The 18,947-nt window shown below is 42.2% G+C and overlaps 2 protein-coding genes across 2 annotated transcripts in view; both read right to left on the bottom strand.

Moving 5' to 3' along the window:
- Window positions 1-18,947, bottom strand: part of kcnh5b (potassium voltage-gated channel, subfamily H (eag-related), member 5b) — a 1,142,829-nt gene that overhangs the window by 267,715 nt on the left and 856,167 nt on the right. The window lies entirely within an intron of this gene.
- The window catches only part of sgpp1b (sphingosine-1-phosphate phosphatase 1b), a 31,836-nt gene continuing 19,176 nt past the window's right edge, over window positions 6,288-18,947 (bottom strand). Inside the window, exon 3 of the mRNA XM_046062577.1 lies at window positions 6,288-6,953. Within this exon, the coding sequence (XP_045918533.1) occupies window positions 6,411-6,953 (543 nt within the window). The 3' untranslated portion in view covers window positions 6,288-6,410. The remainder of the gene's footprint in view (window positions 6,954-18,947) is intronic.

The following is an 18,947-nucleotide window of genomic DNA, read 5'->3' on the forward strand; positions in this document are numbered from 1 at the left end:
GTTCTGGATTTACACAGTTTGTAACTGATTACACCAAAAACTTCCAATCATTTTGTCTTAGCAACATAGAAATTGCCGAAACAAATCAATAATCAATTAGTCGATCAAAAGAAACTGCTGGTCGGACAAAACGTGGCGTTTGGAGACGTCACCTTGGGCTACGGGAAACTGTGATCAATACGTCTTGCTGTTGTCTGACCAAATAAGTGGTCCATTAATTGAGAAAACAATTGACAGGTTATTAAAAAATGAAAATAGTTGTTAGCTGCAGGTGTTATTTAAATACGGAAAACTAAATCTGTGCCTTCAGTAGTTTCATCTACTCGTCACAGTTGCTGAAATACTTCGCTTTTGGTATTTTTACCAACTAAATCGTACTTTTTTAAAAAGCACAAACCAAATATAAACACAAACATTTTTCTGAATTCTGATTTAAAACTCAAATTGTCCTGAACTCGGATTTAAATAAAATTTAATTTTCCACAATCCTGAATCACAAGAGTTCCTCAGGAAGATAACGAACTCATTTCGGACCAGCTTCACCCTTTCTGCCTGGCTCGGGGGGGAAAACAGTGCATTCTGGGGACAGTGCATTCATATTAAGACAGTACCATAAACAACAACAACATACAAGTCAGCTTGGCATCCTGCTGCCCTCACTGAGGCAAATTAAGACTCACGAAAAGTTTGTTTTCCTCTGGACTTTGTTGGTCTTAAGTTCAGAGGTGAAAGGTCACCGGCAGACGGCAGCAGCACCTGAACGCTGCGCCTGCTGGTTAAACAAAAAAAAGGCACTTCACCAACAACTGCTGCAGTGGATATTAAACACGAGGAGGAATGTGTGGATGAAACTTGTGTGGCTTCAGTCAGAGAGATTCAGCACAAACTCTGAACAGTGAAATGTACAAGACCGAACAACATCGCTCATGTTTCTGAATATTATCCTGGTGCACTCTCAGAGGTGCTCAGCAATCTTTAGTCACAGCTGTCAAACTGGGTTAACTGAATCTCACCGTCTCGTCTTCATCCGCCCGTTAGTGTAACAGACGCTTGTGAGTTGTAATCAAAACATTTTAGACCGATGTCTGATGAAGGTCAAGCATCGAAACGTTGCTTGTTTTTGCAAGTAAGACGGTGTGCGGGAGTGTCTTTGCAACTTTGGACCAAAGTTCCAAAGAAAGGTTTCAGATGTTTTAAAGCTCAGCCTTGACCTTGGAAAAAGAAATCACAAGGTCAGCAGTTGCTCTGGAGCTTTCTACTGAATCCACAGCTACTAAAGGGACCTCATGGTGAGACTCCTTTTGTCAACCGCCGTTTCCAAGCTCAAGAAACTATAATGTGGACGAGAGGCTCTTTAAGAGTGCAGGAAAATGGAAATCTGAATGTCTGCAATTCCAAGAAAACTTATTACTTAAGTAATATGATGGAAAATTCCAGAACAGAGACTGTTCTGTCCAATGTTTGAGTTTAGAAACTGCACCAACGTTACAGCAGAGAGTACTGACCAACGTGCATCTTGTAATCATAATTCTTTAACCAAATTTAGGGGCTCATTTTGTTAAGTTTGTAATAATTGAGTAAGTTTAGATCTTTCAGCCACATCTCATGGTCTTCATCAGTGGACACGGTGTTGATATTTTTTAAGGATAAACCTTCATGGTCAATTTTTTTGACAATCGTGTCTTTTTCTTTCAATTTATACTTCTGCATCAAATCTGCGCAGTAGCCTGACACACACCTCCCCAAAAATGTAACTACAAATCGCGGCGACGCAGTTCGTATGAACTGTGATTGGTCGGCTTGGTAGCTTCACATTTCCTCCTACGCATTTCCGGCTCGTCCTCCTCCTTTTTCTGCCTTAACCGGCACAAGGGTCCTACATACCGTCTCCTCCGACACCTTCTTTCGTTTCAGCATTTTAGTAATTTCACTAAAATTAACTGCTGTTCCCCGTGACCATGTACGCAGGATAACCGGCTGACGATGGATGGATGGACTCCAACTATCGTTTCAGCGGTGTGACTGCAGAGCGATGTAGACGGTAGAGATGGGGGTTCTGATGGCGCAGTGGATAAGACGCATGCCTATGACGCGTCCACCATTGTGTCCCTGAGCAAGACACTTAACCCCCAGTAGCTCCAAAGGCGTGCAACCTGACATAAATAGCAATTGTCAGCTAAATGAATAAATGTAAATGTAGACTTGACGCAGAAGTATAAATCTTTACTTCACTATAACAAGACTGATGTCGAGGGTGACTGACGGTCCACTGAGCACATCTGATAAGAACTCTTTAGGAAACAGACAAAACACAAACCACTGTACTGCTGCTGTTGTTTACAAACACACAACTAACAATGCCAAACGGTCATCTTGTCCGTGAACCCCAACAGGACGTCCTGTCTATGTACAGAACAGTTCTTTATTCCATGAAAGCCTGTAATTTGCAGAAATGTTTGTTTCTTCCAGCAGGAGCAGAGTCCTAATGTTGATGTGATCTACTGAAGGAACACTAGAGAAGACCGTGGGCACTTCTTTATAAAAATATAAAGCAGGCACAGGGGGAATAAAAAGTCCTTCTAATCTTCAGCTCAGATTGGTCCAGTCCTGCAGACATCAGCCTCAGGTTTATTCATCAGAGTGGGAGGAGAACAGGAGGACAGAAAGCTGGAGTCTGTTATTCTTTCTAATTGCTGTTATCAGTCAAACCTCCTGCTTTCATTTATTTATTTATGGACTGTTTTTTTTATGGGAAAACCTGCAGATGTTTGTTGGGGCTAAGTTTTATAATGTACCTGCTAATCTTTACAAACAACATCTAGTCTTGTTCTGCAATAGAATAGGAGGTATTAAATACTCACTCAGTTAAATACCGAAACATTCTATAACTAACAAAAAAATTAAGGATGCACCAAAACAAACAAGTTTTTATGTGGAATATCAGTGAATGCAGGTTTAAAACGATCAGCAGAGCCACTGTCTGTCTATCTGGAGACAACTTTTAAAACCTCTGGGGCCAGGTGCATAAAACTCTAAGTAGGTTACTGGATGCATAAAACACACCCTGAATCAAATGTTTACAAATCAATACTTTTCCCCGACTATGTTGCGTCTGCGAGGCTCTACGACATCAGTTTGTGCTACCGTTACACGCTGCCGTGACTATTTAAAATGCATATATCATTAAGTCATCACACGTGCATGTACCAGTTATCTCTCAATCACCATCAGCACGTCGGAAAGGTAATTGAGGATGCGGTTTAGAGCTCTTAAGTCGAAACAGACTTTACAAAGAGTTGCACATTAAGGCCGAAATGAACGGAGGGAAATTAAATGACAACAATACATCCTCCGGTTGGTGTTTTATAAAGCTTTGTGTCATCTGCAGAGAAATCACACACACTCAGTGAAGCTGACCTAAACAAACAACGTTTGATTCCTTCTCATGTTACTTTTCAATCTAGACCAGTGGTTATTATTTATCAATCATTAACAATACAGGTGATTGGAATAAACAAGATTCAGGTTAGCAAAACAGTCTTGCTTTATAAGTGGGAACAGGCATCTGATCCTTCAGCAGGGAGATTAATCAGACACAGAAACCCTGAAAAAACTAACTGGGGTGGTGTTTTGACTTTAAGCCAAAATTTATAAAGTCTATAAAATTCAATATTGCTATGATACTGTGGCAAAATAGAAAAATAATGAAACTTTCAGCAGAACAACTTCCTACTGTTGCGATCAAGTTTTATAAAACTTAACTAACGACAACTTAACGATGCTGGACTGGAACAAGTAATCTACTTGAACAAGTAATCTACTTGTTCCAGTCTTGTTGACAAAAAAACTCTAGCACGGTTGGAGGCAAATTAGATTTGAAGAATAAAGTTGAAATATTTTGAGAGAATTGTAAAGAGGTCCTAAACATATTCTGCAGACCGTACTGCCTAATAATAAGACTAATTTTATGAAAATGTGACACGTAAAAGCTGACAGATTGCTTTCACATGCTTACCACGTGTTTCTTCCAAATATTTCTACCTTATTCTAAAATCTGAGGCCGTGCGACTCCATCTGGTTCAGCTACGTGAGAAAGCTACAAAATTGTATTGCCCAGATAGCATGGGTATTACACAGGTGTGCCTTAGGCTGGCCACAATAAAAGGCCACTCCAAAATGTGCGGTTTCACTGTATTGGGGGTCCGGAGGGGTCCGGAAACCAGTCAGTATCTGGTGTGACCACCATTTGCTTCACGCAGTGCCACACATCTCCTTCGCATACACTTTATCAGGTTGTTGATTGCGGCCTTTGGAGTGTTGGTCCACTCCTCTTCAATGGCTGTGCGAAGTTGCAGTCAGGTCGAGACCCCAGTGAGGACGACGAGCATGCAGATGAGTTTCCCTGAGACGGTTCCTGACAGTTTGTCCAGAAATTCTTTGGATATGCAAACCGATTGTTGCAGCAGCTGTCCGGGTGGCTGGTCTCAGACGATCTTGGAGGTGAAGATGCTGGATGTGGAGGTCCTGGGCTGGTGTGGTGTGGTTACACGTGGTCTGCGGTTTTGAGGCCGGTTGGATGTACTGCCAAATTCTCTGAAATGCCTTTGGACACTGGTTATGGTAGAGAAATGAACATTCAATTCAGCTGCAACAGCTCTGGTGGACATTCCTGCAGTCAGCATGCCAACTGCACGCTCCTTTAAAACTTGCGACATCTGTGGCGTCGTGCTGTGTGATGGAACTGCACATTTTGGAGTGGTCTTTTATTGTGGCCAGCCTAAGGCCCACCTGTGCAATACCCATGATGTCTGATCTGCATCTTGATATGCCACACCTGTGAGGTGGATGGATTATCTCAGCAAAGGAGAAGTGCTCACTAACACAGATTTTGACAGATTTGTGAACAATATTTGAGAGAAATAAGCCTTTTGTGTACATACAGAAAGTCTTAGATCTTTGAGTTCAGCTCATGATGAATGGGGGGAAAAACAAAAGTGTTCCGTTTATAATTTTGTTTAGTGTATACATATATTTTTGGTCTGAGCTGTATCGTCATCCTCCCTCTGTCTCTCCACCACCTCCTCCCTCCTGATAAGAGCAGAAGAAGCTCTCCTCTGTAACAGGAAGTGGATGCAAGCCATCGACAGCATCTCAGCAGCGACGGGAAGTCACTTTACAGTGTGAAGGTAAAAAAGCTGAGCAAAGCGGAAAGATTCCTGACAACCTCACAGATTACAAATAAACCCTCTCTGTACATTTCCCAAACAAAGTGGCGCTCTCTTCCTTCCTTCCCTCTGGATGATGCAGTATGTGCCCGGTACTTTTTCGCAGGAAAAGCAATCGTTCTCGGAGCAGAGGGCTGACGATAATTTGTATATATAAAGACAGAAACAGTAAACAGAGCAGACAAAGTGGGAAAACGCTGTTCACGTGCGATCAAGCACCTCAAAAAGTATCTAATTTCTGACTTGTATCCTTCTTCTTCTTCAGTCAGAACTTTAAACCACAGGTGTGTCCACTCCACAGGCGAAGGAGAAACCTCTCTCCATTGGGATAAACTCTTATCCAAGAACAAGGAAGTACAACTTCATAAAAACCTTATTGCTTTGAGAGGCGAGACAGACAAGAGGAAGATCAAATATTAAAAGGGATGCACCGAAATGAAAATTCTTGGCCGAACCCGAAACCAAATATAATGAAAAGCTTTCCCGAACACAGAGTGACAGAAATGGTGCTTTTCGGTGGCCGAACATTCGGTGTATCCATAAATATTAATATTAAGAAGCTTCCTGACAGAGAACCACACAGAGTTTAAACACAGAACTTTCAGCTGAAACGATTTGTTGATTAATCAAAGTGGTGGTCCAACAAAAAATGACCTGCAACTATTTTGTGAATTCACTGTGCAGTCGTGTTTCCTTAAGATGCTGGAAGAAAATTGGAAAATTGGAAGAATTCAGTCTTTAACAAAACATACTTGTGTGCTTCTTTGTCTGAACTCTTAATTTTAACAGCATTAGTAAAAATGTAAATGCTAAGTCTCGGGTATAGCGATCAGTGGCATTTAAAGTCTTTCAAAAAGTTTCCACTGTTACAAAAGCAGTTTCCTCTCTGATATGAATTAAGCTGATAGAGGAGGAGCAGTCGCAGCGAGTCCCAGGATCAAGAGGAGCTACATAAATCTAAATAACAGAGCAGACAGACTCAGTCAGGAAAGCTCCTGGTTCATCCCAACCTGAGGCATCGAGGGGGGAAACTGAAAAACTGATAACATGTCAGCAGCCACATCAGAGTTTAGGCTTTTATTCCCGTTAGTCCCAACCCAGACTAAGAAAAGGGGGTTCTGGATGGGATCTGGGGGGGTCACTTCGCTGTTGACCAGGAAGAGAACTGACATCCAAACAGGAGTACTACATGTAGCTGAAGAGCAGAGGGACCAGGCAGAGCACGTTGAAGCCCACGGCGCCGTAAACGATGTAGCGGTAGGGCAACTCCACCTCCATGTGCTGCCTCGCCTTCCTCACATCCGTGCTGGGCACCCTGAACACCCTGCACACCAGCGGGATGGTGATGGCCTTCATCAGCGCCCGTGTGGTCATCAGCACTAGCACGCCCAGGAAGAGCCGCAGGATGGCCATGCCCACCAGGCCGGCGCTAAAAACGGGCACGGCGAAGGGGAGCTGGTCCGGTGTCGGGTCGGGCAACAGACCAAGGTAGTGGTTGACGTGGGAGGCCAGGGCGATGCCGGCACCTACGCCCAGGATCTGAGCGGTGTCGCCCCGCGAGGTGCTCCAGGTGTCCAGGGTGAAAGAGAATAGGCCCAGGCCCAGGTGCAGGGAGACGATGATGAGCGGGGCGTAGCGGCAGGTCAGGTTGAAGCCGTCGATCAGGTCCAACGCCGGCAGGAAGAACAGCAGGATCAGGGCGCTGTACAGGACGCCGACTATGACATCCTGGAGGAAAAACAAACAGAAGGTTACAGTTTTTATCTGACGGCGTTTTTCAGCAGAGTTCAGCGGCATAATACAAACACTAGCTTTCTGAGTAGTGACACATTTATCACATGTATTTGTTATATGACAGCAAAGTGTAGCAGTAACCTTTAGGAGCAACTCTCAAGTGATCACATGATTAAATGCTCTGAAGCACAGACACATGTATTACACCCGCCCCTGCTGAAAGTCACTTTCACATCAAAAGAAATGTTATTCATGGCTTTTATTCTCATGGTTTTGGGGAAAAATTAAGAATTTTCACTTTGACTTTTAAGTAGTTAAGGCACAAACAGAGAAGATAACCGACCTCTGACCTTTACTTATCCTGTGTGCACACTCGGCAGGCCTGAAGTCTGAAACTGTATCAGCTGATACTGAAGTTTCATTTCATTTCTGTCTGAGGTTATGTAGATATTTATTGGGGCATTTCCTGCAGATGGATAAAGGAAGTGTTGACAGGAAACTGGAAACCAGTGAGATCAACATGGCGGTGAACACAAATGTCACTGCAGTTGTACGTAATTTATTGACCCGAGGACCAAACTGACAGCTGGCTTCCTGCCCCAGCATTTACTGTCCATGTGGTCAACAATTTTACCACACATCTGATGAAGAATTCCCGCTGATCTGCTCAAATCTATTTCTGAATTGATGATTCAGAGAACAAAACTGTTGTGTTGCATCTTCATTGTTTTTTAAAAACTAACAAAGGCAGTTGCGCACCGTCCAAGTACGTCCACTAAGGTGCTTGTTTTTGCCACTGACAGGCTCAGATTGTTATTACACGTGTCGGACAACATTATGGAAAGGATCCCTACAGAGAGAGACCTTTTTTTAAAGGGTAAGAGCCTTTTTGTTTAACCAGAAACAGCCAGTATGTCACTCTCGTCAAAGCCACCAGACTCCCAAATAGCAAAAATAGTAATTTGACTTCTCTGGTCTACCGCTACCTCGATGGGTAAGTTTGTGTTTGTGTGACTTTGGGTTTTTTTAACCATTTAAAACACCAAAGTCACACAATAACACAAAGAAACAAAAACAAGATAATGAGTATTTACTTTGCTTCAGAGTCTCACAGCAGGTGTCTACTTTCCCTGGTCGAGACATCAATGAGGGTTACTGTAAATTTACACCACTCTCTGTCCACAGGCCAAACCGTGAACAGCTGTGCCCGGCAAGTTAGCCAACTTGGACGGCCTCACTGGGAAGAAACCAAGGTCCTGTTACAGTTTAAATATCTATTTGGCTGCTTAAATACATGTTGTGGTGCATGCAAGCCCTGATCTCACAGTCACTCATTAACCCGCTGCTGAACTACGAGTGCCAGAGCCGCAGAGCTTGCGTCACATGTTGGCATGCCGCTCAACAGGAACTCGTGACCCAGCAGACTGACAGTACACGCTCCACTGCAAGGACAAATTTCACCCTCCGACTCAGCAGCGAGATAACCGAAGGGAAGGCTCTTAGATGGTTACTGTGATTTATCATGTTACTGCTGCTGCTGCAAACTTTTATCAGCCCTCTCGCTCTTAATGACACACAGAGTAAAAGCTTCCAGCTGTCTGTAATTTTCTCCTCCACTGATACAACTAGAGGGAGCTCTGAAACAGCGAGCTGCCTGATGGCGAGTGGGTGGCATGGTGCCCTGAGGGAGCAAGGTACATGTTATTTGGTAGAGTGCAATGAAATAAATTAGTTTATAAATTGTCAGAGGAAACTAATCACCCCGTATGTAAAGCCTGACCGAATGGGACTCCTGCCTGCGGCTCATCTGGAGACCTTAATAACTTAATGGATCCTGCGATCAGCTTTCATTAAACCATTGTTCAACTTGTGAGACAGTTGTGGACATAGCCCAAAATCTGATAAAACTAATTTGTGTCCGAAGGCTTGATAATCTCAATAATTACATCAGTGGTATCATTACAACACCGTGGTGGCTTGTCACAGTGTAATTTGTTCCCCTGCAGTTTCAAAATGAACCAAATATATTTTTACTCTCGTCATAAATCACATTATAAGCTATAAGCTCACATGCTCGCACACTTTGGCATCCGACTAGAGAAAACCACTTTTGTTTTAAAGGACACAACATCGTTTGAGCTAACTATGGCAACGTAAAGGCACTGAACAGCTTTGACTGTATCTACAGTCACTCATTTGTGAGAACATGATCAAGTAGCACGGAGTGCACACGTATTTGTGCGTTTATGGTAAATGCACTGAAACAGCAGAGCGAGATGACCGGCAGGGTTAGCGACTTTATTCAGTCACTTTCTCACTTTCACAAAGAGAGTGTTTCAGTTCGAGTCTCTTACCTAAAGAAAGGAGTGAAGTCTGAACTGTACGCAATACGAGCCCCAGATACAGTATCATTTATCAAACTGTGTCTAACTTAGCCCGAGGATACACGTGTGACAACATCCGGTTGTCAAAATAAGGTGCTAACACAACGTACAAACAGTAAGGAATTAAGGTCAGAGGACATATAAAACATGTTACATGTGTCCATTACAAGAAAAGAAAACATTAAAAAACTTGGGAAATTACTTGGAAATCATTAAATAAATTAATTGACTTAAATGCTGTGTCACCGCTATATCTATACAAGGTATCCAAAGAAGGTTAAAGTCAACTGGACTCCAGTTCTGTTAAACCTTCTTTGGATAACTATGACCTGGATGACCGAGAACCTTCACAGACATCTATACAACGTGTTTATGATCAAATTGTTTACAAGAGCGCAAAGTTCTTCATAAAGCTAGCCTCTTAATTTTGCTCTCAAAGCCCACCAGATTAATGCATTAAACTTTAAGATGAACAGGGTCCGAGGTCCGTCCACCGCAGTCTCTCAAAGCCCTGTGGGAAACACTGCTTAAGGTCGAAGGTCTATCCTTACTGTGCGCCATGCAACTGCATGCAAACTCGCAAAGGCTATGTCAATTCAAATGTTTCTTCTGTTTCTACTACTACTAATAATACTTCATAAATGTACACAGATGGGAAGAAAAAGGACAGAAAGGATAAAGGCAGAAATGGAAATAACAGAAAGACCTGGACTTTCTTGAGTCTTGAGATCAGTCGGAGGCTGCGCTCCAGACGAACACACAGGCGTAATCAAACAGCTGGTGCGTATTAGGGGTGTGCATCTTCATTGGTCTCACGAAGGGTGGGAATTTCTAAGCACCTCATTACGATTATGAGGCGATTGTAAAACAAACAGGATGCAGATGTATTTCCCTCACTGTTTGACTATTTGGTACTTTTAAAGCAAAGTATTTATAACAATCCAAAGTAGTAGGTAGTAATGAAATGAAGATATTTAATGTTACTTCATATAAATGTAGCTAACATTGCATAGCATTATTACATTATTACAGCGTTATTGCTGACCTCTGCTGCTGCTATTTTTATTTCTGATGCTGCTGTTATTAGTATAGAGTCAGATGGGGGTTGAACTACGCACTTTACACCTTCAAACCACATTCACTCCACCTTAAACGACACTCTAGATAATCAATTATTGACATTTGTGATCGATTCATAATCGTCCAAGTCCGCATCGCGATTCATCTAAAGATCAATTATTTTCATTAAACATTATATATACATTTCGTTAACATTTGTAAAGTCAGGATGTTTGGGGGGAATTAGCACAGAATGTGGTCAAATTTACACAAAATGAGACAACGAGAATCAGAATCAGAATGAGCTTTATTGCCAAGTAGTGTTTTACACATACGAGGAATTTGCTGTGGTGATGAGGTGCCACACGCAGACAAACATACGGTCACATAAATAAATGTAGAAATATAATAAATATGGAATGTAAGAACAACGTTACAGATATATACATGAGCATTATTCTGGGTCTTACATACATAAAAATCAACAATCAAAATATGTGCGACGTGCCAGGTCTGTGCCCAACACGAGATGAAACAGTATTTACATGTGCAGAGACATTTGTATCATTTGTAAGGGGGGAGTCTCAGTGGGGGACCCGGGCCTTGTTGATGAGGCTAGTTGCAGATGGGAAGAAACTGTTTTTGTGGACCGCAGCCTCCTGAGGGGAGAGTCTGACAGTTTGTGTCCGGGATGGGAGGAGTCAGCTGCAATCTTTCCTGCTCGAGTCCTGGAGGCGTACAGGAGGTGAGGATGGACTCAATGATGGCGGTGTAGAAGTGCACCATCATTGTCTTTGGCAGATCTCCCACCTGTAGGCGGACTCATCCCCACCTGAGATGAGCCCAATGAAGGTGGTGTCATCCGCAAAGTTCAGGAGCTCGACAGACTGGTGACTGGAGGTGCAGCTGTTGGTGTACAGGGAGAAGAGAAGGGGGGAGAGAACGCAGCCTTGAAGGGATCTGGTGCTGATGGTCCTGGAGTCAGAGACATGTTTTCCCAGCTTCACGTGCTGCTTCCTGTCCGTCAGGAAGTCAGTGATCCACCTGCAGGTGGAGTCAGGCACGCTCAGCTGCTGCAGGGCCGAGATGATGGTGTTGAAAGCAGAGCTGAAATCCACAAACAGGATCCTGGCGTAGGTTCCTGCGGAGTCCAGGTGCTGGAGGATGTAGTGAAGGGCCATGTTTACTGCTTCATCTACAGACCTGTTGGCTCTGTAGGCGAACTGCAGGGGGTCCAGGAGTGGGTCTGTAATGGATTTTAGGTGGGACAACACAAGGCGTTCAAAGGACTTCATAACCACAGAGGTCAGGGCGACGGCTCTGTAGTCATTTAGTCCAGTGGTCCTTGGTTTCTTGGGGACAGGGATGATAGTGGAGGCCTTGAAGCAGGCTGGCACTTGGCATGTCTCCAGTGAGGTGTTAAAAATGTCTGAACACCAGAGACAGCTGATCAGCACAGTGCTTCAGGGTGGATGGGCAGACAGAGTCCGGCCCAGCTGCTTTGCGGGGTTTCTGCCTCCTGAAAAGACCGTTGACTTCCCTCTCTGTGATGGAGAGAGGACGGGAGGGGGTGGAGCTGGCCAGCTCTGAGGAGGGAGGGGAAGAAGTGGTGGACTGAGGCTGAAGCTGAGCGGAGGAGTCACGGGGGATGGTGTCCGATTTACTCTCAAAGCGGCAGTAGAACTGGTTCAGCATATTTGCCAGGCGAGAATCGTTTATGGAGTGGAGGACTTTGGGTTTATAGTTTGTGATCTCTCTGAACCCCCTCCAGACAGAAGTGGCGTCCTTTGCAGAGAACTGGTTCTTTAGAGTACAGTCGTTAAGCTTCTCGCACCTCCCTGCTAAACCTGTACTTTAACGCCCTGCACCCGGACCTGTCACCACTCCTAAATGCCTCCTCCTTTGCCAACCTCAGCTGTCTAAGCTTAGCTGTGAACCAATGTTTGTCATTGTTATAACTCACCCTGGTGCGTGTCGGTATACATGTGTCCTCACAGAAGCTGATGTAGGACGTCACAGCCTCTGTAAACTCATCCAGGTTGTTGTTAGCATTCTTGAAAACATCCCAGTCAGTGCAGTCCAAACATGCCTGGAGGTTCTCAACAGCTTCACTAGTCCACTTCTTTGATGTCCTCACTACAGGTTTACAGAGCTTTAGTTTTTGCCTGTAAGCAGGAATCAGATGGACCATCACGTGATCAGAGTGTCCCAGTGGAGCGCGTGTGATGGCGTGATAGGCACTGCTAACTGTGGTGTAGCAGTGATCCAAAGTGTTCCCCTCTCTGGTTGGGCACTTTATAAACTGTCTGTATTTGGGGAGTTCTTGGCTGAGATTCCCCCTGATAAAGTCACTGAGAACAATAACAAGGGAGTCCGGGTTTGTCTGCTCCACGCACAGTATCTGGTCAGCCAGCATGCGCTGTGCGTCGTGCACGTTTGCGTGTGGCGAGACGTAAATACCGACCAGAGTGAATGAAGCAAACTCAAGTAAAATGGTTTACAGTTGATGAGAAAATATTCCAGATCAGGAGTAGCGGTGTGCGGAGTCCCGCCGGCGAAGACGCACAAGCGACCCGGCTCTTTTCCCTCTCCTGCGGCGCTTCACAGAGCGAACGACAGCGAGCGAACCCTTCAACAAAATGTCCAATAATTCCACTTATGACGCAAGAAAAGTTGGAATTAAATCCGCTGGAGTTGTTCCCCTGATGTTCTTGAGCTCCTCCCTGGTGAATGAGCACCGGGAATCGCAGCCGAAAACTGAATTAACACACAAAAACAAGACAAAACAAAGTGCACTGAACACCGAGGCAGCTATACTCAGCGCCATCTTGGACATGGAGAAGCTTGACTTTTAAGATGATACTGCAGAACAGTTTGAAGGTGATCCAGTGTTGATGCAGTGCTCACCAAACAAACAACTAGTTAAAATATACTTCTTGTTTAAATAAGCATAAATGAAGCCTTTAAATAAAGGAAGAACACCTAAAATCTGAGTGAAAGTGCGCAGTGAGTAGTCTGGTAAAAGGTCTGCAGAGGTCAACAACACCATCAGGAGCAGAACAGCTTTTTGTCTCCGAGCTCTTCCTGCAGAACAAAGAGGAGGAAGTAGTTTCATTGGGCGTGATGATTTCCAGAACAGATTAAGTGCTTGGCACGCCAGCCAGAGCAGACCGCTAATGGCTCACCATGTGTTCGAGCTCCACTCCCTGAAACAAAACAGTCTCCACATGGACCGACATCAGGCTGTGTTATCAGGTTGACCTACAGATTTATCCACCTCACGTAACGTTAGCTCTGAGGTCCCGACGCAAATGTTGTGTTTCTGAGATCTTTGTTTAAACAGATCCAGTTTCTACGCTGGTTAAAGAAAACATGTCTGTGGTGATTCATGCACTTAACCCCATGATGTCTGTGTCACACTCACTTTTAGACATATTTTTTTTATTTTGTCAGTGATTCAGTGTGACTTGCACTTTTATCATCTCAGATGGCCAATGTGAAACAACATTCATAACTCCACTTACGAGCAGCGCCTCTTTATTAATGATTTCTACGTCCTGAGAATCATCATGTTTTAAGATTTTCTTCAGAATCAAAGTAATGTAGAGACAGCTGTCTGTATTTCCACAGGCACGCTGCAAACAGGAACTGCTGATAGCTAATTCTGCATTATTTTAATGGTGCTAATTTGCCAAAAAGACAAAAAAAAACAGTGTTTCCTGCAGGATTTTGAGACTTTAATGGGTTTTTGGTACATTTTAAATTTGAATGCAATAATTTGGTGCGAAATTAGGAGGTTATCTATAATGAACTTTGCATTCTTGTAAACAATGTTGTGCTCTTCTCAACTATCTAATCATAAACCCATTGTAGAGCTATAAATGGTGAAGAAACAGTATCAAAAGTCAACAAATTTATTTAATGTTTTTCCATCAACCCTAAATCAAAGAATAGAAAATAGAATAATTAACATTTTCCTGTTTTTTTTAACTTTTAATGGACACATGTAATATGTTTTATACTTTCTGTGAGTATAATCCAATTAATCTTATTTCCATCCTGTATAGACGCCTTATTTTGAAAACCCTCGCGCTAAATCCATCCAGTCCGACCCAGTTTGATAAATAATGTTGTATGTGGTTCTCGTCCGGCGTAACATGAAGACTTCACAGCCTCTCTTCAGGTAGGTCTCGCTAATTAATGGGGAAACACTGCTCACTGAATCCATGGCCACATGGGGCGCTATGAAACCTGTTTTATTATTTCCCAAATTCTGTTTTCCGTTTTAATTTTTCTGAATTTTGTGTTTTACAATTCAAGCACATTTTGTCATCAGAAAGAGTGTATAATCATGTGCTGGATTAATAAGATTTCATCAGTTCAATAGGGGTGGTGATGGTGCAGTGGACAAGACACATGCCTTTGGTGTGGAAGACCCGGGTTTGATTCCCACTGCAACACATCCACCATGGTGTCCTTGACATATATAGCAATTGCAAGCCGCTTTGGATAAAATGAGTAAATGTACTTGACAAAAAGACAAAAAGTTGAATCAATATCAATGAGTAAGTTGTATCATGAAAATATGCATATAGAAATATTCAAATGTATGTGCAATTATTATAATGTGAATTGTCCCCTATCTAATAGATTTTTTACTTGACAGCCTCCGTATGCTGCTGAACACACCATGGTAATAAGTGGATCTGACGATCGCTGCTCTCACCGAGCGCCGCCCTCAGTGTATTACTGACACAAAAAGAAGAAGCAGCGCCAGGACATGACACCAGAACATGAGACAACAAACAACTCACCTGTGAGTAATAATAATAATAATAATAATCCTTATTTGTAGAGCACTTTTCAAAAACAAGTTACAAAGTGCTTTAACAAGTGTAAAGAATAATACAAAAAAAACAGATAAGAGCATGAAAACATCTAGTATCCCAGTACACACTTACTCTGAAATGAACAATATATGGCGTGCCTGGCTGATGGCTGAAACAAAAAAGCCTGGGGTTAAAAATCTACAGCCCAGCAGCTAAAACCAACTGATCCAACCCACTGAGATCCCAAATAAATGTGAATTCCAGGGATTTGTGTCAAAGAAAAAATGACCATGAGGAAGAGCAGCAGGAGTTTCTGGGTTTATACAGACTGCCTGACAGAACCATGCTTTGGGTGATGTGCAGGAACAGGAGGAGGAAGAGGAAAGGGCTGAGGGACATGTGGAGTACAAACTGTAACAGGAAGAAGTAGTAAAAGTACTTTGTAGGAAGGAAACAGGTGGTTAAATTGTTCCTTGCTGCTAGTAAACAAACAAACTAACAAACAATGCACTCAAGTGCTGCATCCTCTGCTGCAGAAGGTCCACAAAAGTGTTTCTGCAGACTTGAGTGCTGAACTTTTATCAGTTATTTCTTAACCTTTATTTAACCAGGAGAGGCCCCACTGAGATATTATCTCTTTTTTCAAGGGAGACCTGACCAACAAAGGCAGCAAAACAGCTTTTACAAGTTACACTGACGCATTAAAACATCTTCCAAGACACCTACACACACACACACACAAGTGGTACCAGCACCTCTAACTGGATAATCTTTTGTAAGGAGGTTGCACAATATGTAAAGGCAGTTTCTCCTAACTTGGAAACAACCCTGGGGACTTTTAAAAGCAGTATCCAGTGAGACCGTGTTTGGTAACCACTGACCGCAAAGTCAAGGACGCTAGAGAGGTAACTGCATAATTTGCACAGGATTGCCTTGTAGATAAAAAAAAAAAAAAACACAACAGTGTAACTGTCTGCATGTAACTAGAGAAGGCCGTCCCACCATTTTGTTTAAACATTAGGCATCTGTGACAAAGTATCTAGCTACCTACGCAGAGACAATGCTGCATGCACGTACAACAGATCCCCATGGTCCAACACAGATAAAAAGATGGCTTGAACAAGTTTGTTTCTAGTGATGAACCCGTAGAATGTGTTGCACATGCTGAAACAGTGTGTACTTGTTCTACTGGCTCTGGGTTAGTTATTATTAATCACAATTCATTCTTTCCATTACAACCTCTCCTACTTCTTTTAAAGTTTAAAGTACACTTCACTTATTAATAAAATAATGTCTTCTGTGGTTCTGGAAGATGCTTGGGGGCCACACATTTTTGACCCCTGTGTTAAAAACTGAGGCCACTGAGTTATGTGGGCCTTAAGACTCCACCGTGTTCACTGCGGTCTGAAATCTTTTTATTGCATTTGACAAATGGTATCAAAAAAGGCACCACCAACTTTGCTACTAATTTAAAAAGGCGACCGTAAAGTTACTGACAGCCAACACCGCAGCACACCGGCCTCTAAGTCCTCCTGGTTAAACCATGAGGCGTTTTATTACAACATGCATCCACATGCGTTGTTGAAAATACCAGTTTTAGGTGGGTGACAGCCGAGTTGAACAATCCCCGGTCAGCAGTGAAAGATTTAGGATCCTGCCGGACAGGACAGCGCAGTACAGGACTCGCTCTAACTGAGGTCCGACACTTTCATGGCTGCGCTCCATTGTCTGTAATGCAAAATGAGTCGTTTACTAGCTTTATTTTAGCTGTATTTTTCTATGTTATGGTCAAAGCTTTTCCTGGGGCACTTCTACTAAATACAGTCACTAGCCAGAGAGGTTGAAAGTAGAAGTACTATTTATTCTCTTTCCAAAACCTAAAATAAATCCAGAAAAATGCTGGCTGTGGATTGTTCCTAATGTAATGTTAGTTAGCTAACGCTAGCTAACTTACTATTAATGGTAATTACATATTGCATGTAACCCTGGACTCAGGGAGACTGTGTAAACAGTCACAATATCTCTGTTCTGTGTTATCCAGACAGTATATAGCGTTATAAAGCCCTACCGTTCTGCTTTTTAATGACTGTAATGAAGTATAGTGAGTATAGTGAACAGTAGTGAACAGAGACCTACCCAGCTGTACAGGAACAGTGCTGATCCTTAATATCAATTCAATTCAAATTAGCTTTATTGGCATGAATGTGTAACAACAATATTGCCAAAGCATCATACAAACTACATAAGAACAATCAACCCCATATATTTATTAAACAAGTAATTAAAGCGTAAGCGTGTGTGTTAAAAAAAAAATTAATTAAAAATTAAAATAAAATACATAAATGAAACAGTAAGCGTGTGTTGTTAAAAAAAATAATATAGTAAAAATTCAAATAAATAAATAAATAAAACAGTAAGCGTGTGTGTGTGTTGTTAAAAAAATAATATATAAAAAATTCAAATAAAATAAATAAATAAATAAATAAAACAGTAAGCAAGTATGTGTGTTAAAAAAATTATATATTAAAAAACAAAATAAATAAATGAAACAGTAACGTGTGTGTATATTAATAAACAAAAAACTACAAAAATAATGAATTGATTAAAAAAAAAAGAAATGCAAAAAAAGAAATCAGTATCAAATGTAAAAACAAAACAATTACTAAAATATCAAACAATCAAAATAATGATAAATTGGAAATTTGTATAATTATTTGTTAGTCTGAGGTTCCACTGGTTGTCCTCACTTCATCGCATGAGGAGACATATTTTGCAGCAATTATTTCACATTTGGGCATTTCTCCCAGTAAATAGGGGAGTTTTTGTGTGTCTGATATGAATTTGAATTGAATTTGGGGTATATTTGGGAAATGTTTGCAAAGTGTTTTTGTCTTTGTGTTTTATATTTGGGGCATAAGGTTAGAAAGTGAAGCTCTGTCTCTACCTGTCCCCTGTCTCTACCTGTCCTCTGTCACACTGGGAGCAGAGTCTCTCCTCTTGTGGTAGCCAGCTCTGTCTGTGGCGACCCTTTTCTATGGCCAGGCTGTGTTCACTCAGTCTGTATGTTGTCAACATTTTTCTTAGTTTAGGACATTTTATTGTAGTCAGGTAATTTGCCAGTGTGAATTCTCTTTTTAGGGTCAGATAACATTGTAATTAATTAATTAATTAATGAATTAATATCATTGCCCTCTTTCTCAACAGTCAATAATAATATGGTGGTTCACTTTTACTCTGTGATCGATAGGCTTCAGCTTCTGTCTTTATTTTTTTCACGTCAGTTTGAATCAGTCTCACAGCCTGAATTGAACCTTCAAATGCACAATTCAACTGCAAAACCGTCTGCTTCTTTCTGAGATCGCTTTTTCCAAAAATTAGACAATATTTCTCAGGGGAGTGAAGCAATAGACTGTGGCAGCGCCGTGATAAAAGTCCGACAACTCCGACAGTGTGTCGGACTTAGCAACAGTAACTAAGGGGGGCGAAGGGTCAATTGAACCCGGGCCTCTCCCGACCAAAGGCATGTGTCTTATCCACCATCGCATGAATCATTCAAAATAGCCGAGTGTAAAGGAGTCTTCTTTTAATTTCTTAGCTGTAAGTTAACGGTTAGGTTATAATGGGTATGATACGCTGATGGTAGCTTTGCAAAGGTCAGATGGGATCATTCAGTCGACATAAATAAACTGGATTTACACGTCAGTTGACTTCGCTTG

This window comes from Micropterus dolomieu, linkage group LG11, assembly GCF_021292245.1.
Source record: "Micropterus dolomieu isolate WLL.071019.BEF.003 ecotype Adirondacks linkage group LG11, ASM2129224v1, whole genome shotgun sequence".
NCBI lineage: Eukaryota > Metazoa > Chordata > Actinopteri > Centrarchiformes > Centrarchidae > Micropterus > Micropterus dolomieu.